The following is a 26,516-nucleotide window of genomic DNA, read 5'->3' on the forward strand; positions in this document are numbered from 1 at the left end:
GAATGAATACAGGCAATTTCTGGGTTCTAAACAAGTTCGGTCCTTGAATCCATTTGCAAGTTGATTTATATGCAGGTGGGACCATATATTTGCTCTTGTTGCAAAACATGCCAATTTTGTTTGCACTGGTTCTTCATCCTTTCATGGGCAGGAATAGTTTCTCCCCATCAACTTTGTGCACTCTGTCATGATTTTGCAAACTTTAACCAAATCTCCATTTGGCCTTCTCCTGTCCAAGGAAAGTATTCTCAACTTGTCTAATCAATTTTTATAGTGGAAATTTCCCATCCCTGGAATCATTCTCTTAAATGCTTCTGCAATCTCTTTGATGTGTTCATACCACTTCTGAAATGATAGAAGCTCCAACTGAAGATCTGATTAGCACTTTATATAAGTTCAGCATAACTAAACACTTCGGAAATAATGACAAATCCTGGAGATCTTTAATAATAACAAAAACTGCTGGAGAAACTCAACAAGTCAGGCAGCATCTGCAGAGAGTGCAGCGGAGTTAACACTTGAAGTCCAATGACACTTTTTTGGACATGATTCTGAAGAACATTCACTGGCCTTGAAACACTAACTCTGCTTCTCTCTCCATAGCTGCTTCTTGTCCAGACCTTTTTATTACATAGGAAATGATGATTGGGTTGGCCAAAGTCAACCTGACTTACGGCAAGAAAATCATGTTTAATAAATCTGTTGAAGTTTATGAAGGATATTATTTGTAGTGTAGGTTGAAGAAAACCAGTGAATGTGGTGTATTTTGGATTTTAGAAGGCTTCAATTACAAGTTGAATTTGTAAGTCTAGGGAATGTGTATATATTGGTATTTAAAATTTCACCCCTGTCTGGCATTGTACCATAAATACAAGTGTTCCCAAGTCGGATGTTTATAAATCATTGACCCCTTGTTCTTGTCAATCATGTAGTACTACTTTAAATACTTGCTATTGCATATTTGTCAAATCTTTTGGCATATCTTCCCAATCCACCATAGCTAATTTGCTCCTAATGCCATCACAATTTCTTTCAGATTAAAAACCAAAGTTTCAGAATTAACTGTATTACATGTAAAATTTATTCATAATAGTTGCTATTTCCCACAGATTCCATTACAGTAAGGTTATTAATTAAACGCAACATACTGCAGACGCTGGAAATCTGAAATTAACCCCTTCGCATTGTACAATTAAAGATCCTCAAATCCCTAGTTAATTCTTCATTTACCGCTCCAGAAACCCATCTCAAGTGCATTCTAGAAATTCATCCTCCACAGCCTAAGTGCTGATTATGTCTATCCAGCCTATACATAAACTGAATCTACCTATTCATACTGCATTACACACATCATGTACACCTCAAATGTCATATCCCAAAAAAAATCACCAATGTTTGCTACTCCTTGCTATTACTCAACTCCACCCAAACTGATTTTAGACCATGTTCCTTTGATCCAAGGCATTTTCTCACCAATGATTTGATCTTGATGCTCATCAAATGTCCTCGCCTACCCCCTTTGTGACCTAAATGATAAATAGCTTTGAATATTTGGTTCCTCGTCTTGTTCACACTGTAACCACATCAGTGACTGCAATTTACATTTCATCTGCCTTCAGACTGGAGCAGAATAGGTTCAAGGGGCTGCAACAAACATTTACAGCAAAGAGAGACGCCGTTAGGCCCATCACACCCAAGCCAGTCAACAAAGATCTGACTACATTAATCCCATTCTTCCACTCTAGGCTCACAGCCAGGGAGACTATGGCAACACACAAGTGACTATCCAAATAAAATTAAATGTTATAAATGTTTGCATCACCCATCCTTTCAGGCAGTGAGTTCCAAACTTGCATGACCCATGGGGTGAAAGAATTGCTCCTCAACTACCCTTCTTAGCCTTCTAGTTCAAACTTTAAACGTATGCCGTCTTGTTACTGACAAAATGCAAAATGTACCAGGAAATAGATAGGGCATGTCAGAAAGACAAGGTCACATGATCATGGGTACTTCAATATGCAAATAATCTGGGTAAGCAATGTTACCGGTGTATCCAAAGAAAGGGAATTCATGGAATGCTTATAGGATGGCTTTTTGGAACAGCTTGTGATGGAGTCCACAAGGGAGCAAGCTATCCTGGACTTAGTTCTATGTAATGAGCCAGACTTTATAAAAGATCTTAAAGTAAGGGAACACTTAGGAGATAGCGATCATAATATGGTAGAGTTCAGTCTACAGTTTGAATGAGAGAAGGCAAAATTGAATGTAATGGTGTTACAGTTAAATAAAGGTAATTACAAGGGTATGAGAGAGGAACCGAAGAAAATCGACAGGAAGCAGAGCCTAGCAGGAAAGACAGTAGAGGAACAATGGCAGGGGTTTCGGATGTAATTGAGGGCACAGTACTGCGGTTCATCCCAAAGAAAAGAAAGATTATTTGGGGATGGGTCAGACAGCCATGGCTGACAAAGGAAGTCAGGAAATGTATCGAAGAAAAACAGAGAGCCTATAAAGTGGCCAAGAGCACTGCAAAATCAGAGATTTGGAAGACTGCAAAAACAAATAGAGGGTAACAAAGGCAGAAATAAGGAAGGAGAGGATCAAACATGAAGGTAAGCTAGCCAGTAATATTAAAAGTTTCTTTCAATACATAAGAAACAAATGAGAGGCAAAAGTCAAAATTGGGCCACATCAAATTGATGCTGGAAGGCTAGTGCTAGGAGATAAGGAAATAACTGAAGAACTTACTAAGTGTCAGTCTTCACAATGGAAGACATGAGTAATATTCCAACAATTAAGGAGAATCAGTGGGCAGAGTTGAGCATGGTAGCCATTACAAAAGGTAAAGTGCTAGAAAAGCTGAAAGATCTAAAAATCGATAAATCTCCTGGCCCCGATGGGTTACATCCTAGAGTTCTGAGAGAGGTGGCTAAGGAAATAATGGAGGTGCTGACTGTGATCTTCAAAAATAACTGAAGTCAGGGAAAGTTCCAGATGATTGGAAAATCACTGTTGTAACCCCCTTATTCAAGAAAGGATCAAGACAAAAGATAGAAAATTATCGGTCGATTAGCCTAACCTCTGTTGTGGGTAAAATTCTAGACTCCATCGTTAAGGATGAAATTCCTAAATTTTTGGAAGTGCAGGGTTGGTTTAGAACAAGTCAGCAAGGATTTAGTAAGGGGAGGTCGTGCCTGACAAAGCTGTTAGAATTCTTTGAAGAGGTAACAAGTAGGTTAGACCAGAGAAATATAGTGGATGTCATCTATCTAGACTTCCAAAAGGCCTTTGATAAAGTGCCTCATAGGAGGTTGTTGAGTAAGGTGAGGGCCCATGGTGTTTTAGGTGAGCTACTGACATGGATTGGGGATTGGCTGTCTGACAGCAGGCAGAGAATGGGATAAAAGGTTCTTTATTGGAATGGCAGCTGATGACAAGTGGGGTCCCACAGGGTTCAGTATTGGGGCTGCAGCTGTACACTTTATATATTAATGATCTGGATGAAGGGACTGGAGGCATTCTGGCGAAGTTCACCGATGATACAAAGTTAGGCAGACAGGGCAGGTAGCACTGAGGAGGTGGGGAGGCTGCACAAAGATTTAGACAGTTCAGGAGAGTGGCCCAGGAAATGGCTGATGTAATTCAACATGAGCAAGTGTGAGGTTTTGCACTATGGAAAAAATAATACATGCACGGACTATTTTTTAAATGGTGAGAAAATTCATAACGCTAAAGTACAAAGGGATCTGGGAGTGCTAACCCAGGATTCTTTCAAGGTTGATTTGCAGGTTGAGTCCGTGATTAAGAAAGCAAATATAATGTTGTCATTTATCTCAAGAGGGTTGGAATATAAAAGCAGCGATGCGCTTCTGAGATTTTACAAAGCTCTAGTTAGGCCCTATTTAGAATACTGTGTCCAATTTTGGGCCCCACACCTCAGAAAGCACATACTGGCACTGGAGCGTGTCCAACGGAGATTCACATGGATGATCCCCGGAAAGGTAGGCCTAACATACAATGATCGGCTGAGGATCCTGGGATTGTATTAATTAGAGTTTAGAAGGTTATGGGGAGATGAATAGAAACTTACAAGATAATGCATGGCTTAGAAAGGGTGGACGCTGGGAAATTGTTTCCCTTAGGGTGGGAGACTAGGAGCCGTGGACTCAGCCTTAGAATTAGAGGGATCAATTTAAAACGGAAATGAGGAGACATTTCTTCAGCCAGAGAGTGGTGGGCCTGTGGAATCCATTGCCACAGAGCACAGTGGAGGCCGGGATGTTGGATGTCTTCAGCGCAGAGATTGATACGTTCTCGCTCTCACAAGGAATTAAGGGCTACAGGGGCAGTGCAGGTCAGTGGAACTAAAACACCCATCAGTCATGATTAAATGTCAGAGTGGACTCAATGAACCAAATGGCCATGCTTCCACTCCTAGATCTTATGGTCTTAAGATCACAGCTTTTGAGGTCTTATTTATTAATCGCTTGCCGAGCTGCCTAAAATCTGCTGTCAGACACTTATCCCTCTTCTTATTTATATTGTTGGTACCAATGTGGACCATGACCTCTGGCTGTTCAGTCTCCGCTGAAGAATGCCTTCCAGCTGTCCCATAACATCTTTGATCATGATGCTAGGGAGGCAACATACCATCCTGGAGTCATGTAGATACCCAAAAAACACCTGCCTGTTTCCCTAACAAATCTTGTGTCACTACCACTCTTCTTCCTCCCATCTTGAAAGATGAGCTTAGAGTTGTGACACAAACATGGCTCTGGCTTTACTAATATAAGGAATCATCACCCTTAGCAGTATCCAAAATGGAAAAACAGTTAGCAAGGGGATTCATCTCTTCACTAATTGCCTGGTTCTCTTAAACCGACTCATGGTTCCTAACTCCATATCTGGCTGCATCTTCTTTAACATAACAAACTCGTTAACTAAGCTAACAACTGGTTTTGTGGATCACCAGAGTGACTTCAGCCACAATCAAGTACTGAAATTCAGAGCTCATATTTCTGCAGCTCGTGACACTTCCTGCACCCATGGTTTCCCACATGCCACAGGTTGCACATTCCACTGAGCCAAGTTGTCTTGTCATACCTTAATTTACAATTTATTTATTAGAAACAGAATTAACTTGAGTTATTCACCAGTTTGCTCCACTGGACTGAAGTAAAACTCAAATACTAAAGGGTGCAAGAGGTAGAAAAAGGAGCATTTCCTTCTCAACTTCACCAAATTCACTCACTCATTTCCAGACGCACTCCATTTGCAAGTTGGACTCAAGACCCCTGTACCTATACATTCAAACTAGCATTACAGCCGTTTAAGGCAAGATGCCACATCAAAACTTTTATTGTGTAAAATAAAAGCTCATGGTGCAGGGGTTAACATATAGGCATGGAAACAACATTAGCTTGCTAACAGGAAGCAGAGAGTAGAGTTAAGTGTTTTTTTTCAAGCTGGCAGGTTGTCATGAGTGATATGCCACATGGATCGGTATTGAGGCCTCAGCTTTTTATGGAGTACAATGTGAAAAAGGAGCGTAAATGGCATTTGGCTGGAAAGTAATTTTAAAATTTTATCTAAATAGTGAGAGGTTGCAGAGTTCTGAGATGCAGAGATATCTAGGTGCCCTAGCACATAAAACACAGAAGGTTCATATGCAAGTACAACAAAGTTATCAGGAAAGCTAATAAATGCTATGGTTTACTGTAAGGGGAATTGAATGCAAGAGTAGGGAGGTTACATCTCAGTTATACAAGGCATTGCTGAGATCGCACCTGCAGTACTGGTCACTATTCTTGCAGAAGGATGTCAATACAATGGATGTAGTTCAGTGAAGGTTTACTACACTAATATCTGGAATGGGCAGATTGCTTAATAAGCAAAGGCTAACAGACTAGGCATGTATTCTCCTGAGTTTAGAAGAGTCAGAGAAGACATAATTGAAACATAGAAGATCCTAATGGGACTTGCCTTGAAGAATTGAATGGCTTACTCTTATTCCTTGTTTGCATACATTTCCTGCACCAACATCTCCCAACCAAGCCCTCAAAAACAAAACATTTTTAGGAATGAGCAGAATTTGCAAATTACCTTGCATAAAGAATGTACTGGCAAACATGCTGCTGGGTGGTTTGGGTGATGGGTAACTAGGAGACTCCCTATTAAAATCATCTGAGCCTGGAGAAGGTGCATAAACCTGGAGAAAGAAAGAAAAATTGAAATAGATGAGGAAAAAAGACAGTTAAACTTGGAAAAGTTTCTGCTTCAATCCTATCTATTTGACAATCAGAACAAAATTTTAAAAAGATTTTAAAAAACTAACAATCCATGCCCAAATCATGCTGGTTATCTGAAGTTTCGATACCAAGTAACCCTCCAAAGACTCTAATTTTATTTATTGTAAAATCATTCATGAGATGTGGTCATCACTGGCTAAGTCAGCATTAATTATCCCATTCTAATTACCCAGAAGGCAGTTAAGAGTCAACCCCATTGGTGGAGGGGTCTGTAGGCCAGACCTGATAAGGACAGCAGATTTGTTCCCTGAAGAACAATAGTGGACCAGATGGGTTTTTCCAACAATTGACAAGAGCTTCATGGTCATTGTTATACTCTTAATTCCAGATTTTTATTGAATTAAAATTTTACTATCTGCCAAAGTGGCTTTCAAACCCTGGTCCCCAGAACATTATCTAGTTCTCTGCACTAATAATCTAGCAATAATATCACTAGGCCGTTGCCTTTGCCTAATATGGTAAGAGAATAACAACTGTTCTCCAACAAACCTTCACTTCAATAAAAAAGCTGGATGCTAACATCTTCAACTGGCAAGCAGCCAAATATCAGCTCAAGTTTAAAATCGTCAAGGAAACAATGAACCCAATTATCCCTATCAAATCTAAACTTCTGGCTACGGCATGCACTGATCCGAGACAGAAAAGAAAAAAAATGAACAAAATTTAACTCTAAAGCACAAGTGTACACAGGTTTAGAGAAGATTTTTTTTTTCATGTGCCTCTTCAAATACATTAGCTTAAAACAGACTTAGTGGCTTCTGTCTTCGTTGCACAAATAAACATATGCTCAGACTTTTGGTTAATCCATCACTGTCAACTGAAAACTGGAGAAAAAAAACAACTTCACTGAAAAAATGTGATTTAATCAATAGGGGAAAACAGTGAACATTTACATTGAAAAAATGTGAAATGTCAGTTACTGTACTTTTCAAATCAGAAATCAACAATGAAGATTCTGTGGCATTCCCACTCTCATGGTCCAATTTCTTGCTTTAGTACCACATGTACCAAACATAATAATAAACGTAAGCAATCCATGAATTGCTGAAACAACGCTCAGATATATCAAGAACTACCGGCTCCAAATAATAGCACTGACTAATTTCTGAGCAGATTCTGTTTTTTTTCTCCTTTCTTTCCTGTCCAAAATATGTATACCTCTCAGCTTTTACAAACAGAAATAAATGCTCAGTTATGAAACATGCTAGTGCCAACCTTGATGCTGGGATCAAAGACTTTGTGCGCTAAACCATATTGATGCGGTCTCAATAATTTCATTAACTCCAGATGGAGACTCAAACATCAGCCAATGCCAGAGAAGGACTGAGTTTCTCAGAGTTTTAATCTGAACAGTCCACAAATTAGAACCAGATCCCTTGTGTCATCTGATCTCCTGCAACTCATAGCCTCATAGAAACAGGAATTGGCAATGTATGAGGATAATTTCACCATCACTAAACAAACAGACCAATATTACAATGATAAGCTGATTTGTATATCTGGCTTTTTCTGAAATTTCAGGTAAACACTTTTCTGATGGCTCAGTAGATTATCCAATGAATAGTTAGCCCATGTAGATCAATAAACCCCAAGCTTAATGCTCATTCTGCACAGAGTTTGATGATCCCAGCTGGGGAGCTTCCAGTCACCAGAACAGTGGTTTTCAAATTGGAGCACATGGAGACCTTTTAAGACTTCCACAAAACAATGGGAAATACAAACTAAAATAAAAGAGACTGGACTACGATTCCCACATTTGCAGTGCAAAATGGACTGGCTATTTCAGCAAGGTTAGGAATGGGCAAGGAAAAACAGCCTCCACTGCCTCTTTGAAAAGGGACCACTTAACCAAAATGGTGCAAATCTCTATAAATCATCACACAGTAGTTATCAAATGAGACAGAGGCTTGATCACTATCCATCCACTCATACTAGTTGGAGGGTTGACCAGGATCAGCTCCCGACTTTTTCAAAAGCACAGCCTGTTGACATGCTCAATCAAGGTTGATACATGATGAATCATGAAACTACCAGATGGAAACTAGTGCCTTTTAAAGTAATACAACAAAAAGTCAATTATTTCATTGAGGGAGAAAAAATTTGCCAAGGAAATGGAGTCACAAAATTCAAATGAAGTACAGCTCAAAAAGTGATATCTATTAGCAATTATTATTCAAACATCCATTATGAAACTGAAAAGAAAATGCAATTCCTGAAAGCTTCATACAAGGGAAAACTTTTACTTGTAGGGTTTACAAACTAGAACAGATTGAACAAATGAGCTTGTTATCTTTTGAATAAGTACAATTTTCAACAGTATAGATCCAACTAGCACTGCACCTGATCCATCCATTCCCTTGCCACTTTAACATGCTGGGTGGAAATGGAAAGAACTGCCATTCTAAAACATCAATAAAGCATAATGCCAACATCACGCCTGCCTGGAAAGGACCACAACTTTAAAAAGATCGGACAGTAGACGAAATGAGTTAACAGCAAAAAGGCAATAACACTAATCTCAGCTGACATACATGCTAATATCCTCCCATCTACTCCAAACAATTGCTGAATCAAAAGCCAGAATAATCCAGAGACAGAAGTGACCTTCATTTGACACTACAAATAAACTCACAAAGTAAAAGAATAACTCTAAACTGATGGAGCACCCCCAATGTACTGATTTTTAATGGAAAGTTTGATTTCATAATTTATATGTCTCTTGTTAAGAATGCAGAAACTGAAATGCCGCAATTTAACATGGATGAACGTTCAACAACCGATAAATAACTTAATAACAGCTCCAGTCAATGCAAATAGTGACTCAGATACGATGAGAGTAACCGTTTCAAGTCACTATCAAGCTATTTGAACCCAACTTAAGTTGAAGGAGGATCAGAAAGGTCAAATATTATTTGAATCAAGCAGAGGCACCAGCTTTGGACTCATTCCAATACATATGCTGAAAATGCACTTAATTATAACATATTCCCTAAGCAAAATGGTCACACTTTAATAAAAGCTTTAAATACCAAATCAAAAATTGCCAAATCCCATGGAGAGAAGACCTTACCCAGTATAAATGTGTTAACATTAAAATCCCATGAACTGGTCCCTTTCAAATTTTAAACTGAAGAGGTGGGGTGGGTTACTGGAGAAATGAAAAGGAATAATATCATAAAGAAAATGATTCACCACAAATCAGGAAATATTAGTAAGGCACTCAGGCCTTCAATTCCAAAGATTTGACTATTTAAGTTTAAAAAGAAAAATCAGTAACAACATCAAATGCCTAAATGTTAAGTCAAGAATTGAAAAGTCCACTGAGGATGAGGAGAGAGAAGCATTCCTTGCATTTTGTGTGCCTTCCATTTGTTGATTGGGAAATCAAGATGGATCACAGAAGGTTGGAATTAATCTCTAATTCAAGCATCCATTCGGATCAATGCAAAAAGGTTACACACACATGCAGTGCAAAATTCTTAATATCACTTTGTTATTCGTGATTTGAAAATATTATTGTCCTCAATTTCTTTATAAAATTGTTGCAATTGTTTTGTCAATCTTTAAGACTTTCAAACAAGTATGAAAGCTATGAATTCAATATCTGATATGTCACATTTATGCAGACAAATGGACCTTGTATTACACAGTTTTTCAAACACAATATCCCAAATTGACGGCGAGTCATTTAAAGAGATTTAAGTCACCGCAACTGGACTTGGCAACAAAAATCAATGCTGACACTCCAGTGCAAAACTGGGTGTGCTACACTGCTAGAGGTATCTATCGTTTTAGATAAGATGCAAAACTAACTCAATCTTTGCCCTTTCGAGTGAATTGAGATATGATGGCACAATGTTCCCTCTAATTGTTCCTGCAATTGTGGCCCTCCATGGTCTGTGTGTAACGGTAGCTTCTGCAAGCAGAAGCAGTACACTAGAACACAAATCAGCATGCAGTTAAATATTGGATCGCACTTCTGTACAGAGCAGTACAGATATTCCCGGTGCTCTGACTAATGCTTATCCTTCACATCATAACAATCAAATTACCTGTCATCAACTGCACTGCTCTTTGTGGGAGCTTCCTTTGCATAAACTGATTACAACACTTTCTACCTAACAACAGTCAATTAAGTACTTTTGAAGTAAAACAATATCAGTTTTTCAATGGCCACAAAAGGTGCCATATTAAGTCAAGGAACACATGGAAGGTGGAGAGGCACTTTGACTCAGGTGATGAAATCCAGACTGTGGGCTGTGGCAACCACCAGTGAAGGAAAGCGAAGAGAATTGGAGGCACACCCGAGGTCAGGACAAAATATATCAATTGCAATTAAAGCAAAAATGGAGAGTGGTCTCAACAAGCTTACAATATCTTCGGGGGGAAAATTTTACTTTAAAGGCTGAGAAATTTGCATCAAAATGCGTAATCACAGTATTTCAGTTAAGATAATGTAATGGAGAGGTTATTGAAAATTATCTATATTTTATTGGTCTTACAATGGAACATATACAACAGATGTGCATATTTTACATTTTGTGGAAAATCAGAACAGGAATTCAGCTCCTTGATCCTGTTCTGTCACTCAATAAGGTCATGATTTACTCAGCATTTATTGTGCTTTGGTCTACCATCCTTTAAATGGAAAAATACTTCCTAACTTTTATTCTGAATGCCCTGGCACTGATTTTCTGAATCCTTATAACAGAACAACATTAAAAAAAAAGGAGGTGGTCCATTCAGCCCTTCAAACTTGCCATACCATTCAAAAATACCATGGCTGATCTGCCCCAGTACTCAATTGTCTTTCATGTCAGCTCAGCATAGCCATCAACTCCTCATATCAAAAAATTTTTCTCCTCTTTAAGCTTTTTGTGGTTCAACATCCACAACTCTCTGGGAGAAGAAATAGGCCACATCTCAATTTTGAATGAATGTCTCCTTATTCTGTCAAAATGTCCTCTAGTTCAAGATTTCCCACTAACATAAACATCTCATCATTAAACTTGACAAGTCCTTGTATGTTTCAATAAGATCACCCCATATTCTTGTAAACGTTAATTGGTAAAGGACTAGCTGTGTTAGACTTTCTTGATAAGTCAACCCCTTCATCCCAGTATTAGCCGAGTGAATCACTTCTGAACTGTCTACAATGTCAGTATATCCCTTTAAATGTGGGACCAAAACTGTACACAGGACTCTACATGTCTCACCAACACTGTACAGTTGCAAAGAGACTTCCCTGCTTTAAACTCCAACACGCCAGCAATAAAGGCCAAGACTCGAATTGCCTTAATTACTTGCTGTACCTGCTAACTTATTGCATTTCATGCACAAAAGTATCTCGGTTCCTCTGTACTGCACTTTTTTTGCAGTCTGTCCATTTAGAAAAGTCTGTTTTATGATTCTTCCTACCAAAGTGCATTAGCTCATATTTTCCTACATTAAACTTCATCTGCCATGCCTTGTCCATTCAAAGAACCAATCTGAACATTCCCATGCAAATTCCTTGTGTCTTCATCACAACGTGGTCTCCAATCTGTTTTTGCATCATGAACAGATTCATACGCATTACACCCTCCTCCAAGTCATCAATACAGGTAATAAATAATTGAGATCCTGGGACTGATCTTTGTGGAACTCCACTAGTTACTCTTTCCAACCGGAGAAAAACAAATTAATCTCAACTCTTTTCTTTTGTGTGTTAACAAATCTTCGATCTATGTTAATACATTAACCTCAATACCCTGAGCTCAATTTTGTGCAACCAATTTTTATGTTCTAATTTACCAAATCTCTTCTAAAAATCTAAGTGCATTGCATCTATCAGCTCTGCTTGTTATATCATCAAACTCTAGCAAGTTTGTCAAATATGATTTCCTTTTCACAAAACCATGGTTACTCTTTGACTATATTAATCTTATTTAAATGCACTTTTTTTTCCTTAATATTGAACTCTAGCATTTTCCCAATGGCAGATGATAGGCAAACTGGGCTACAATTTCCTGTTCTGTCTCCATCTCTTATCAAACAGGAGAGCTGCATTAGCAGTTTTCCAATCCACTGGAACCCCCGCAGAATCGAAAGTGTTCTGGAATATTTCAACCAATGCCTCCACTATGTCTGCAGCATTTCTTTTAAAATCCTTTGATATAGGTGATGTGGCAACTTGTTTGATTCCCATTAGTTTGTCAAGTACTTTTTCCCTCGTCATGGAGATTGCTACAAGATCTCCTTGTCTGAGTTAGTCACCAGCAGGTGAAATTTCTAATTACCCCAGCAACTGCTTTCAAGTTCCTTAAAATAACTTATTCAAACTATCCTTTACCCTCTTGTGTCCCAAATAATGCAAGCCTGGTTTATGGAATCTCATCATTTAACCCTCAGAACCTGGGACATCCTGGCAAATCTACTCCTGTTCCAAGATTAGCATATTTTTAGTGAAAAAGAGTTATGTTTACTGTGCACATCAAATAGGTCCAACTTCAATTTCAGGTTGACCACGTGAACAAGTTATAAGCAATTTTAAAAATGCAAAATGTGAATTCTGCAAGTCTGAAATAAAAATAGGAAGCACTGAAAATATTCAGCCAGTCTGGAAGAAAGAGTTAAGATTTCAGGTAAAGTGCCCTTCTTCAGAAACAAAGTGAAACAGAAAGGTAATAGATTTTCAGCAAATCAAAAGAGGAGGAAAGAGGAAGAAAACATTATAGTGAGGAGTAAATGAAGTTAACAGGGATAAGTCTTAACAGTATGAAAGACAAGAGACCAATCATTGTTATAATTTAGTTTTCCATCAGTTTCCTTGCTTTGTGCACTAATTGGAAGGTTATGCAATTAATTAATAAGTATAAATACACTGATATAGTTTCTTTGACTAATGGAGTAGAGGCAAAATGTCATTGAAATTTATGCACTCAGCAATAAAGATCAATTATCATCAAGAGGCCAAGTACAGCATTGTGCAGTTTAAACACAGGGTTGAATCCTGTTCAATCCTATACTACTCGAGCATGGATAATTATAGGCCAATTAGCCTAACCTCGGTTGTTGGTGAAATTCTAGAATCCATCATTAAGGATGAGGTTTCTAAATCCTTGGAAGAGCAGAGTTCGATTAGAACAAGTCAGCATGTATTTAGTAAGGGGAGGTCATGCCTGACAAACCTGTTGGAATTCTTTGAAGAGGTGACAAGTAGGTTAGACCAGGGAAACCCAGTGGATGTGGTCTATCTAGACTTCCAAAAGGCCTTTGATAAGGTGCCATATAGGAGGCTGCTGAGCAAGGTGAGGGCCCATGGTGTTCGAGGTGAGCTAGGTATGGATTGAGGATTGGCTGTCTGACAGAAGGCAGAGAGTTGGGATAAAAGGTTCTTTTTCGGAATGGCAGCCAGTGACAAGCGGTGTCCCACAGGGTTCAGTGTCGGAGCCGCAGCTGTTCATGTCATATGTTAATGATCTGGATGAAGGGACTGGGGGCATTCTAGCAAAGTTTGCCGATGATACAAAGTTAGGTGGACAGGAAGGTAGTACTGAGGAAGTGGGGAGGCTGCAGAAGGATCTAGACAGTTTGGGAGAGTGGTCCAGGAAATGGCTGATGGAATTCAACGTGAGCAAATGCGAGGTCTTGCACTTTGGAAAAAAAAGAATACAAGCATATACTACTTTCTAAACAGTGAGAAAATTTGTAAAGTCAAAGTACAAAGGGATCTGGGAGTGCTAGTCGAGGATTCTCTAAAGGTAAACATGCAGGTTGAGTCCGTGATTAAGAAAGCGAATGCAATGTTGTCATTTATCTCAAGAGGGTTGGAATATAAAAGCACCGTTGTGCTACTGAGACTTTATAACGCTCTGGTTAGGCCCCATTTAGAGTGTCCAGTTTTGGTCCCCACACCTCAGGAAGGACATACTGGCACTGGAGCGTGTTCAGCGGAGATTCACACGGATGATCCCTGGAATGGTAGGTCTAACATACGAGGAATGGCTGAGGATCCTGGGATTGTATTCATTGGAGTTTAGAAGATTAAGGGGAGATCTAATAGAAACTTACAAGATAATACATGGCTTGGAAAGGGTGGACGCTAGGAACTTGTTTCCATTAGGCGAGGAGACTAGGACCTGAGGGCACAGCCTGAGAATTAGAGGGGGTAAATTCAGAACAGAATGCGGAGACATTTCTTCAGCCAGAAAGTGGTGGGCCTGTGGAATTCATTGCTGCAGAGTGCAGTGGAGGCCAGGACGCTAAATGTCTTCAAGGCAGAGATTGATAAATTCTTGATGTCACAAGGAATTAAAGGCTACGGGGAGAATGCGGGTAAGTGAAGTTGAAATGCCCATCAGCCATGATTGAATGGCGGAGTGGACTCGATGGGCCGAATGGCCTTACTTCCACTCCTATGTCTTATGGTCTTCCCTTTTCCTTCACTAACCATTCTTGTAAACTCAAGACAACCAACTCAGTACTAACTGAACAAAGAAATGGAAAGTGTTCACATGAATAGATATAGCCCTGGATGATACAGAGAGATTGATCAAATTATTTCTAACAGAGAGACTACCTCCCATCAGCCCAAATGAAATCAAAATACAGCACACAAGTCACTGAGTCACTGAATGGACAAATAAGAAAAATATTAAAAACGGACTAATAACAATGTTACTCAGTGGTCTTTATAACAACTGAAATTTTAATCCATTCAGCCCACTAAATTTTCACATATCATAAGTTCTAAAAACTTTGGGGGATACACAGAAGTAATCTATTTAAGAACAAAGAAAGGAGCCAATCAGCTGATGGTGTGAGGGCTAGCACTTTGCAAAAGTAATTTGAAAGTAATGTGATTTTCTAGCTGGCATATACCATCCTCGGTTTCAAGCATTTAGCTTTAGCAATGAAACTGTTAACCTATACTAGCAATTGTCTTGCAGAAATTTGAACTTCAAACAATTGCTTCATGCCCTGGTGTCTCTATACAGCTTAATCACTAGCCTCCAATACATTTTGCTTATGACTAACTTGCCACTTTTATATCGCTTTTTGCAGACATGTAAATTTTGCTTGTTTGAATAAAGCATTAGTAGCTCAACATCTCCAACTTGTTGAGCAACAAGTTTAAGTCTATATTTTGTTAATAAGAACCAAACATCCACAGCATTTATTAAAAGCTAATGATTAGGTGGAAGATTATCTCTAAGTATAACAATATATTCCAAAATGAGATCCTTGTTGCATTTAGATGGAGTAATTATAGTTAAGGAGAGGTGGATAAATATTCTAATTAGATTTTGTGCAAACCTGTATCTCCATATGGCACCCTCAATATGTTAAATGCACACCATTACATCACAGCTCTTTCTATTGGCAAAAAGTGATCCATCATCTCATACTGCAATGACCCGAGTCTTTACTGCATGGCCGCAATTTCACTGAAATACAAAGTCAGTTATCTCCTCCTTTCTAAATGTCATGGTAGCAATTACCATTTACTTAAAAACTTGAATGAAATGGAAAAGATGTAAAGCCTCATAGGTCATCTTCAAGCTTTATTAGCAAATTCCAGTGTTGATCAACACCAAAACTGAACTTTTACTTCACTTAATTTACCTGTTAAAGTTCAGCCAAAGATAGTCAAAGAAAAATTACTTTGCAGAAGCAAAACTTTGTTTGGAGAGGGAGAAAACAACAAATCTGCATGCATATATATCCAAGTAAAAACTGTCAATCCAGTGTGGACCAACATTAACACTAGTAGATAAGATGTACAGATCCCATCCTCCCAGCTAAAGAAGAGAAACGTAGACCTGAAAGAAATGCTTTTATAAAAAAGGACCTTATACAATGACGTAATTTGAAAAATACGTCACAAAACAAATTGATGAGTGATCTTTCTTTGAAGCACTCCACAAGTCAAAGTCTATATGATTTTACTTCGGAAATTCAGAGAACAAAATTTGATTTTGAAAAGAAAAACTATAATGGACCTCATTGTATATCTTTGACTTCAAAATAAAAACCACACCCAGAGATATACAAACAAATTTTTCATAACATACTAATCGCAGAGTAAAATGTTCATATGGATACACTATACTTTTAATAATTTTTCTTGTATTAAAAATACAGATTTTACACTCGATGAAATCTTGTGTCCTTTTAAATATACAGCTCGCAGGTTACAATGAAAAAGATAAAAGGTTTAGGGCCGCAGATCCTCCACCCCCAGGATTCACCCTAAACCCAAAAGTTATTTTACAGGTTTGTTGATGCCTACATTTCATTATTGCACACAAAATGTTGCAGCCACTTATATGGCTCAACCTTATGTAATTAATTATTTGGAATTCACAGAGGATTATTAGGGCACTGACGTCTGCACACAGATCTCTAGCATAATTTATTATCTATTTACTCACTGTGCAAGCTCAGAAAAATCACCTTTGACCTACACAGGCACATGCTATCAATTTTCCTTGGATGCCCCTCAACAATATTCAACACTACTACCCCTTATAAGCTGGAAATACTTAAAAGATCAAAGCTGTGCTTTACTGCTTCAAGACCAAAGAGCGCATTCTAATGGAGCAATAATGCAAAACACAAAATTACATCCACTTTCTAAGTCTACTTACAAGACCCAAGAACACACATCACAAACTAACAGCTGAAATTAAATACAACAGGCAGTATTTTAAAGAATACTTTACAACCACCTCAAAATTTTATTAAATCAAATTCCATTCCAGACAAATCTGCATTGCATTTATCAATTTCTGTTCTCAACATACTCATCGAATAAAGAATGATCCAAGTTGATAGAAAAATGGGCATACAATTCAGAATGAAACTGCTTGCAAGTACGAAAATCAAAATCAGATTTTGAACTTTACAGTTCAGCAGCCAAGATGCTGAATTGATTACAATGCTATATTTCATCATTCACCTGACGCACAATAACAATGTTCTTGGGAAAAAAATCCTAATTGGTCACTTCCTACTAACAAATGCATCATGTTGCAGGATAAGGTGTAAAACTGTGTAAAAAGTCCTGGGTTTCAAAGAGAATATTGGTGACATGACTGAATTAGATTTAACTCTCTGTAGGGTCAAGAATGCTGATTTGATTAAAAGCAGATGGAACAATATGAATGAAAGCCAGCTCCTGGACCTCATCTTTAAACAGGAAATTCAGAGCTAACCAACTGGCTGTTACTTAATTGTTCCCAGAGATTCATATTGCAATTGTTTTGTTAGGAAAAAGTCCCTAATCTTTACATGTATGTTCAATGACCACATCTTAAAAACTAATGATTTGAACTAAAATCTATGTTGCAATTAGAACAGATAAAATAATTTACAGAATACTTTGTGCATATGCACTCTATTTTAACTTGTAGTTTCAAAAAATACATTAGATCTTTCTGGAAACAAACACCAGCTACATGTTTATGACAACCATAAATAATTAGTATAAAATGCTTACTTTCTACAGAGAATTAGTTACAACTGTTTACAACTCTGACTGTCTATTATGCTACTAATCATGGTCTCCAATTACAACATAGATACGACACAAAGAATCACCACACTTACCGTTTTCCTATTGTAATAATACATTAGTGAATTGCTGCCCATACCAGGTACTGGGTAAGCACAATACATGTTGCTGGCTAAATCGAGTGCAGAGATCAGCAAGTGCACACTTCACAGTGCAACACATTCAACAACACAGTTTCAGGCAGACTAATTCCTTAATCTTCCCACACATGGATGTACTCAGAGGAACTTATGCAAAGCAGACTGAACCATTCTACACAACAGGCAGGGGAAGAAAGTTAGCTACTGGCTACATTCCAAATTCAGTATTGGAAATGGTCTTGTCACAGCAAACACATTTAAATTGGAACATCGAAGGCTGGCAGAGGAGGAGAAAATAGTCACCTCCCAAAAAAGTATCATTGCTAACTATCTTTTTATACCCTTTGTTTTGGTCATTAGCTTATTTTAAGGGAACAAAAGCAATGACACACAAAATTTAAATCTACATTTAATTAATTTGTTTTAACTCATTAGGGCAGTTGGAGTAATAAAGATTTGGTTGAATAAACTCTGGCAAGAACAGCCATTTGACTGCCTCAAATTACAAAATATGTAAATAAAAAGAGATTTTAAAAAGCATCTTACATGAGAAAAGTGTGCACTCTAAATTGATGGTGCAGAAAAAAAAGGAACTACTCGAACAAAATTGTGTTCTCAATATTCTTCATAACAGTTCCCAACAGTGCAACATTTGATACTTTATAATGAGGATTACAGTATGGTCTGGCGCTGCTTTACGTTATGGATAGTACAACAGTTTTATAATGCCAAGACAGTGCAATTAAAAAGAACACCAACAACATAAAACAAGATTCTGAATTTCCCTCAGAACTATTTTTGTGTCCTATATAGTTGGATCAAAAACAAAAGACGTGAAAGGCATTTTAGATGTACAAAATACAACCAAACAGAAAAAAAAACAATTCATTAACACGCGCACAGAATCCTCACTCATAAGGAAGCTCAGCAGCAGCTGCAGAAGAACAATATACGTCAGGCTAATAAAATGCCAAGGAAAATGACGTGCAACTTCCTCTAGAGACCATAAGGGCCTATTTTGGTCCTGTGAGGCCAGGAGAAAAGCTTCGATTCACAATTAACATTTCCATTCACTGAACCTTCTTATTGTCTCTTTAGGCAGTGATACGTTAAAGAGGACTTAAAATTTCCCAAAGCCTCTCTTGATATTAGCATTCTGTGTGAAAAAAACTGAACTATGAAGCATTTTATGATTTTAGAAAGGGAGAAAAGTGTATTTTAATAAAGGCTGAAGCTATAAGCTTTTATCAATTGCTTGAATGGTTTTATCTTTTAAAAAGAAAAAAAATCCCTGACTGAACCAGCACCAGTATTAAATGTCATTATTCTGATACAACAACATTTTAAACTGAAACTATTTAATTGAACAATATCTCTTTCAGGACAATAGCAACTCAAGGCAACTACTTATCCCATTAACGTCATATAAGTGTTAATCCTAGATTCTGTGTGCTGCACAAGTCAGCTGGAGATGATTTTAAATCTTTATTTCAGTCAGACATGTGATGAACGGAGACACACATAGGAAGTGACCTGAATTACTGCAATTTATAACCTTGCACACTGAACTATGCAGTCATATTAGCCTAACACAAAGTTTACTGAGTAATTTATTTTACAAAGTTGGGATTTACAACATATCACAGCGCTGGAAACTCTTACGTTTTGCTTGGCCAATATGAATTATTACATTACATGCAGCACAAAGCTTGATCTGTGTCCCCAATGAGTATCAGATTGAAAATCAAAAGGAGACTGCATCCAATTGGTATTTCCATTCACACATAAACCAATTATCAACTCGGAAAAGAAATGTAATCAAGGCTGACCTATATTTTCTTTTGTTGAATCTCTTCACCAGGAATTGGGTCAAAGTATCCAAGCTGACAGAAAAGATATAAAGATCTTAAGGATCCTCCAAGTCAGAGAACTGATCCGATTAGCTGGGATGAATTCAAAGGTGAAGATGAGACTTTTTGTAACTATATATGGCATGAGGAGGTTTTTTCAGATGATTAGAGACTTAGAAAATATGTCTTCATATCAGTAAGAACACTATGTTTACATTTAAAGTTAGACTACCAATAGAAATCAATCTAAAGACATTTCTAAGCCACTTAACATTAGAACACAATAAACTTACTCATATAATGAAGGGGAAACATATTCGCTTCAACTGCAAAATTTAAAATACCCAAAGAATGATACTTTCATGTTCTGTTGGGGTTTTTTGGATATCCTTGGTAGCTATGCTTAACGTTTACAATGCCGGTATTAGACTTGAGTAGTGAGGATTCTGAGCAGAATTCACCCTTTGTATAAATCCAAGCTTCATTAGTTATGGAGCATGAAGTAGAATTTGATATAACATGTCTGCTTGAGCTCTTTCAGAGCACTGGACAGGAAGCACAAAATGGCAGGAGCATATACACAGACGTCTTTCAATTTATCACAGATAATCATGGAATCATAGAAGCCCCCAGTTTGGAAGCATGCCATGGATATAATGTTTATCCCTTGAATAATTTATAAAACCTGACTGCACAAAAAGAAATTGAAATCTCTTTCCTGTTTGTAGCATTAGCAATTAGAAGTCGGCATACCCAAACAAAATCACAGAGTAGGTGCATAATTTAAATGTGATGGTTACTTCCATTATTAGCTCTCAAGAGCCAATAAGAACTCAAAATTGTTGCAACCTTGCGTGGTGTTTGCAACAAGGTCAACCAGGTGAACCTCATAGATTATGAATTCCCTGAATGGATCTGTTAATCTGGTCCAATCAGGGAACCCTGGCTGATGGATATTAACAGGAGTGTCAGAGGTTCAGTTCACTGAGAGCTGGCTCTGAGGAAACTGGATCACTGTCCATGACTCTCCACATGTAAATTAAGGGTGACCTGGTGACAGGATATTGGCCTGTGTGGAGTTATTTCACCCAGCCTACTAGAACAACAGAAAATACCCCTAAACATTTGCAATACTCTGCAACATTATTTCAAAATGCGTACATCTGAACTGATTTCTCTTGCAATCAGAGTTAAATATCACAGCATAGAAGGCAATAGCTGCGCCACGTCTCGGAATACTTTTTTCATATTCCACACAAATCACAATGCCAAAGAATCACCCATCACAATTGGTTTTACTTCACAATACTGCCAAAAAGTGCTCTTCACGACAGTAAAACATAATTTAAACCAAACAAATAAATATTAAAGTTCTAAATTAAGTACATTCAAAACTCCATCTACTGCATTCCAAGAGTGTTTGCTTGGTTTTAAAGCTATCAGTACTATGTCCAGTATTGCACAATTAGCAATAGGAATTTTTAGATGGATAAATACAGAGCCTTTCAGGCACTTCCATTGGTTCTTGCTAAAATGCTAGAAAATGGAAAATTATAGTGCAACACTATTTTAAATTATGTTTATAAATAATATTTTCAACAAATAATGTACAGTTTGTTTTGGGTCCCAAAAGACACATTATCTTTGGAATGAAACTTTTGTTTAACTAGAATTTTTGCTTTCAAATCACTTCATGAAGCTGCAAGTCAGAGATCAATTTAACAGTGTCAGCAATGCCTTTAGTAACTATATGGAAATAGTTCAGAAGGAGGTACTGAGCACATTATGTTAAACTCCATCCAATTTAAACACGTCACACAGTCATTGGGTGAACACAATTGAATTCTATCTCTATTGTTGTCAGGCAATACACTACCTTTTATAGAAGGCAAGAGTCTCTTCTCTTCAGTCTCACTATCTTTTACCACAGATAAATCAACAAGCACTTCAAAACTCAGCAGAAAAAAATGAGAATTGCTGGCAGCAAATTCAGCAACCAAAGACAAACTTACCAAGGAGATGTTAAGAGGTACAGGGATAACAGTGTAGGCAAGGGAAAGAGAGGAAGTTAATCAGACTGAGAAAAATCTTAGCAGAGAAGGCTGTGAAGAAACAAGAAAAGGGAATGCTCCAAGAGTAAGAGAGATGTCCCGGTGGGTTGGTGGGGGGTTAAGACAGCATTGATGAATACAAAAATATACATTTAAAGAAATACAAATTTCAAGCAATAATGAAATTCTACTGATAGAAACAGCTTTACAGTATTGGTTCAAAATTATACATTTAATCTGTGGACAAACAGGTTAGTACATGATAGCATTCTATGGATTACATTGCAGATGATGTTAATGACTGTCACAACATTAAAAGGGGGCACAGATACTTTTGATGATGTCTTAAAAGACTTTATAATTACTTAAATTCAAGAACAAATAAAGTTCTTCAACAAACAAGATTTAACAGAAGAATTCAGCTCTCAGGGTAACGTGTAGATAATTTCAATCATGACCTCAAAAGATTAGTGGGAAATTGTATCTATGGCATTTTGAAATCAGAATTTAAGAATTCTTGAAAAAACTTTTATCAGGTTTCTTACAGGACAAGAAAGTTTTAACTGTGGAGAAAGCTATTCAAACTTTACTTGAAGCAGAAATCAGAAAGGCTCACCGACAGGTCCGGAGAGGAAAACAGCATTCTACTTCAACTGAGCCTATTTGTTTTATAAGATATGAGAACTCAAAAGAGGCACATGGCAAGCTGAAGAGATAATGAGTCAGTGTCAGCACGTTGGGGTATTCACGTCTACTAGGCACAAACAATGCAGAGCCTTGACAAAGAAATGTTACCTTTGTAAAACTCAGAGATGATGTGCAGAAGTAAAGACACTGTTTCAGAACAGGAGATGATTGGTGTAACACAGAAAGAGGTCTGCACAGTAGAGCATACTGAAAACAAGTAACCATATTTGACAATGTATTTTCATTTAAGAAGATGCCAGAAGCATTTTTAAGATGAATGATTTATTCACAACTTTTGTTCAAAACAATTGATTTGACTTTCTTAAAGTTAATTTACTTTACAGAATCATACAGTACAGAAATAGATGTTTTAGTCCAATCAGTCCATGCCAAACATAATCCCAAACTAAACTAGTCCCACCTATCTGCTCCTTACCGATACTGTTCCAAACCTTCAAGTAATGGCTATCTAGTCAATTTTAAGCTTGGTACAGGAATGGTTGTCACAATGCTGTCAAATCAATACCATGGCTGAATGATAGAATCTCTACAGTGTGGAAGCAGGCTATTCAACGCACACTGACCCTCCAAAGAGCATCCCACCTCCCTACCCTATCCCTATAATCATGCAATGCACATGGCTAATCTACCTAACCTGAATGAACCAAGTTTACAGATCTCTAAAACTAAATTACAGGTTCAGGTGGGACAACTCCCCAGGTTAAAGGTATGCTACAAGTAACAGTGCAAAATAAACATCAAGATGTGAAAATGCATATATGATTCACATTCAACACTCCTCACTTTTGAACTGCAGGAAAGACTTGGCACGTAAAAAATTCAAACAAAAAGAACAATTGATTCAGAAACAAACAGCTGCTGACCAACTGGTCAAGCAGCAGTCAGAAGATCTAACTGCATTTTCTAAACTAATGGCAGAATCTAACAGAAGAAGGAATGCAGTGAGATTACAGCAGGAAATAGGTCACAGACTTTACAGGACGGGTGAAGATGTTCATTCCCCAGTTTTCTAACACACAGCATGTATGTGATGGACAAAGGCAGTATTAAGAGAGCATCGATCTTCTGGCAACATTACAGACGATGAAAAAATCTAATTCAGCAATGAGTCAACCACAACATCCAACCTAAACAACTTGCTAAAGCGCAAAGATATGCTTGATAAAGTGAAGATCAACATCATACAGCTCCAGACCAATGCCTACAGATTCAGGACACAGTCAAAACAAAATGCCTGGTCTAAACATACAGAATACAGTACCTATTCAAATGAAAAATTGCCCTGTTTGGAAATCCAGATTACTGCAAACGAGCAAGTACTTGTTTCAGTGGTCATTCCTGAGTTTAAGGATCTCCCAGACAATGTTAAAGAGCAATGACCCAAGTCAGCTGTGAAGAATACCCCAGTGGAAGGATGTAACGAAAGGAGTGGTCCTCCAGATTTTAAAAAATGGACCAATGATTAGGTCTACCAGGAGCAACATACAAATATATAATTACTGTCATTCCTCTGTATCCACAAGGGTTTCCGAAAGCCCCGCGAATGACTAAATTTGAGAGTGCGGAGCTCATTACAAAAGGTTAATAATATCACAGATGCACTATTTTTACCTGTTGTTGCTTATTTTTTGGCATGAATAGGCAAATTTGGGATTTTACTGATACAGAGGATTTACTCAATGTTTGAAACTGAAAGCAGACTTTACATGCCATAAGTACTCACTTGAAAATTATGTTATATATTTAAAAGCACCACAAAGAAAAGTAAAACACTGAATAATTATGAAAGATTTATCTCTCTTTTTTAAAAGAATCAACAACAAAGTTTGTCTCAAATACTTAAATGAAAAGGAAAGGTTGCTCATGACAGAAATGCATTGCAGCACATATCAAGAGAAAAGGCAGTTTACGTATTTCCTAAATACTTCTGATATTTTATTTTGACATAACTTTCAAATTCAGAAACAAAGTAACATTTGATATAGTTAGCTACATTTTACAAGTTTACTCAGATAGATATTATCATTTAGAATCTTCATTTTCCCAGTTTGCATCAAATTGACTTGAGTGGCACTAAAATCCAAACTGCAAAGAATGAGAGCAAAAACAGGATTTTAAAAATCAAAACCTACCTGTGTATCATTGAGCATGCACCTGAACTGGAAATATTCCAACATTGTGGGTAAAGTTATAAGAGTATAAAATGCTTTAAACAGTGATGAAAGTCATGACACTATGTGGGGTAAGTTAAATACATTAACTTGAAATGCCAGATATATAAGAATTTCAGTTAAGTACCCTGAATTTGCAAACTGAAAGGAAAATTAGTTGTGAATGAATGGTTCAAAAATAGTGATCTTGTATTTTTCATATATTGTTACTTATTTAAACATACAGACACCAATAAAATGAAGATTAACTATTTTTATTCATTCTGTACAATTGCACTGAACACCATATCACTCATATATATTCCTGCACTAGTCGTGATGATTAATGCATAATATATGGAGGTGAAAACAGAAGCTACAGTGTCAATCAGAAATGAACATATTCAGGCATTTTCAAAGAAACTCATTTTGCTGAATTGAATATGATCACAAACTAACCAAGTGACAAAGTTGAAAACTAAGCTGAAAAAAGGTAGTGAAAAAGATTTATTGAAATAACAGTTTTATTTTGAAGGTTTAAAATGTCAAACATTTAAAAGTGGAATAAGACAGAACAAAGAAAAACTGCAACCTGTGATGAAATGCATTTCAAGCAGTCTTTGAGAATGCAACTTCCAGAGTACAATTAGTTCCAAGGGTGTTGCATCTGAGCATTTCATTCAACTATAACCATCAAGAAGGAAAAGGCTGATTGCAAGGTTTTAAATACGTTATTCAGGTCAATTCAGGAACACGAAAGAAGTTCAAAGGTTACAGTTAGTTGAGACAGGATGAAGCGCAGCAGGATCCATGTTAGCAGTGTGATTAATTGTATTGCCAGAAGACAGCTGAGTATTCATGGGGAGCTGAGAAAATGGATAGGCCACTGGCTGTGTTGGGGAAGCCTGCAAGCATTAGCTGAGTTGAGTGTAGGGGCTGAATAACTCAAGCAGTATCTGTTTGATGCAACTGAGCATGACTGGAGCTCAGGAAAGAAGCTGGGACAGGACTGGATTGTTGAGGCTCGCTCTCAGTGATGAGCTTCAATCATCTTTGTCAATGAGTGTTGGAGATCTGGTTCAAAGTCCAGGGGAGCACAGACCCAGGAAGGATGGGTGATTGACCAGAATAAGAGCAGTTGGTGTGGCAGTGAATGGTGGAGTGGTTCAACAGTGACAGTTTCAAGGCCGGATCGGCAGAAGTGAGGAATTATGATCTTTTGTGAAGCTTAAGATGTGATGACCCACCAGGTCATGCATGCCTGGGAGGATTACTGAGACATCGATAAGTTCTACCTTGATCACACTTACGATGTGATGTGTGCTGTGGGGTGTTCAATCACAATCCAATACCCATGCAAACAATATGTTAATTTGATGTGTTAGGATACAAGCTGAACAAGCATTGAAGGTTGTATTACCGTTCTATGTCATTTTTAAAAGTTTGTGCTTTTATTCTAACCATTGGAATTTCATGGATTTATTCGTTTAAGGTCAGCTGAATCTCTCACTTATTCTACTTTAAAGAAAAACCACTATTCCTTAACCAGTTTGTAACATAAATTTTGCTGCCTGACACAAGATCATAATAAATGTCAAATTATAACATTCTCAAACTAAAAGGCTACACCTTTTTCTCTGTAGAATATAACTAATTATGCATGAAACAAGCATCAGAAATAAACCCAAATTTTAATTTCTAAAAGCAATATAACCTTGCATAGCCATCAAGATCTGAAAAACATTACAAAAATGCATGCAGTAGCAAAAAAAATACACTGAAATCGCCTTCATAAGCAACATTGGGCATAAC

The 26,516-nt window shown here is 37.5% G+C and overlaps 1 protein-coding gene across 5 annotated transcripts in view; it reads right to left on the bottom strand.

Moving 5' to 3' along the window:
* Positions 1-26,516, bottom strand: part of tcf12 (transcription factor 12) — a 332,010-nt gene that overhangs the window by 106,040 nt on the left and 199,454 nt on the right. For 4 of the 5 annotated variants that reach the window (XM_060853127.1, XM_060853128.1, XM_060853126.1 and 1 more), the window contains one exon: positions 6,103-6,208. In XM_060853127.1, the coding sequence (XP_060709110.1) occupies positions 6,103-6,208 (106 nt within the window). Of the gene's footprint in view, positions 1-6,102; positions 6,209-17,900; positions 18,004-26,516 lie in introns of those variants that run through there. The other variant, XM_060853130.1, reaches the window with a different exon arrangement.

Source organism: Hemiscyllium ocellatum, chromosome 39 (assembly GCF_020745735.1).
Source record: "Hemiscyllium ocellatum isolate sHemOce1 chromosome 39, sHemOce1.pat.X.cur, whole genome shotgun sequence".
Taxonomy (NCBI): Eukaryota; Metazoa; Chordata; class Chondrichthyes; order Orectolobiformes; family Hemiscylliidae; genus Hemiscyllium; species Hemiscyllium ocellatum.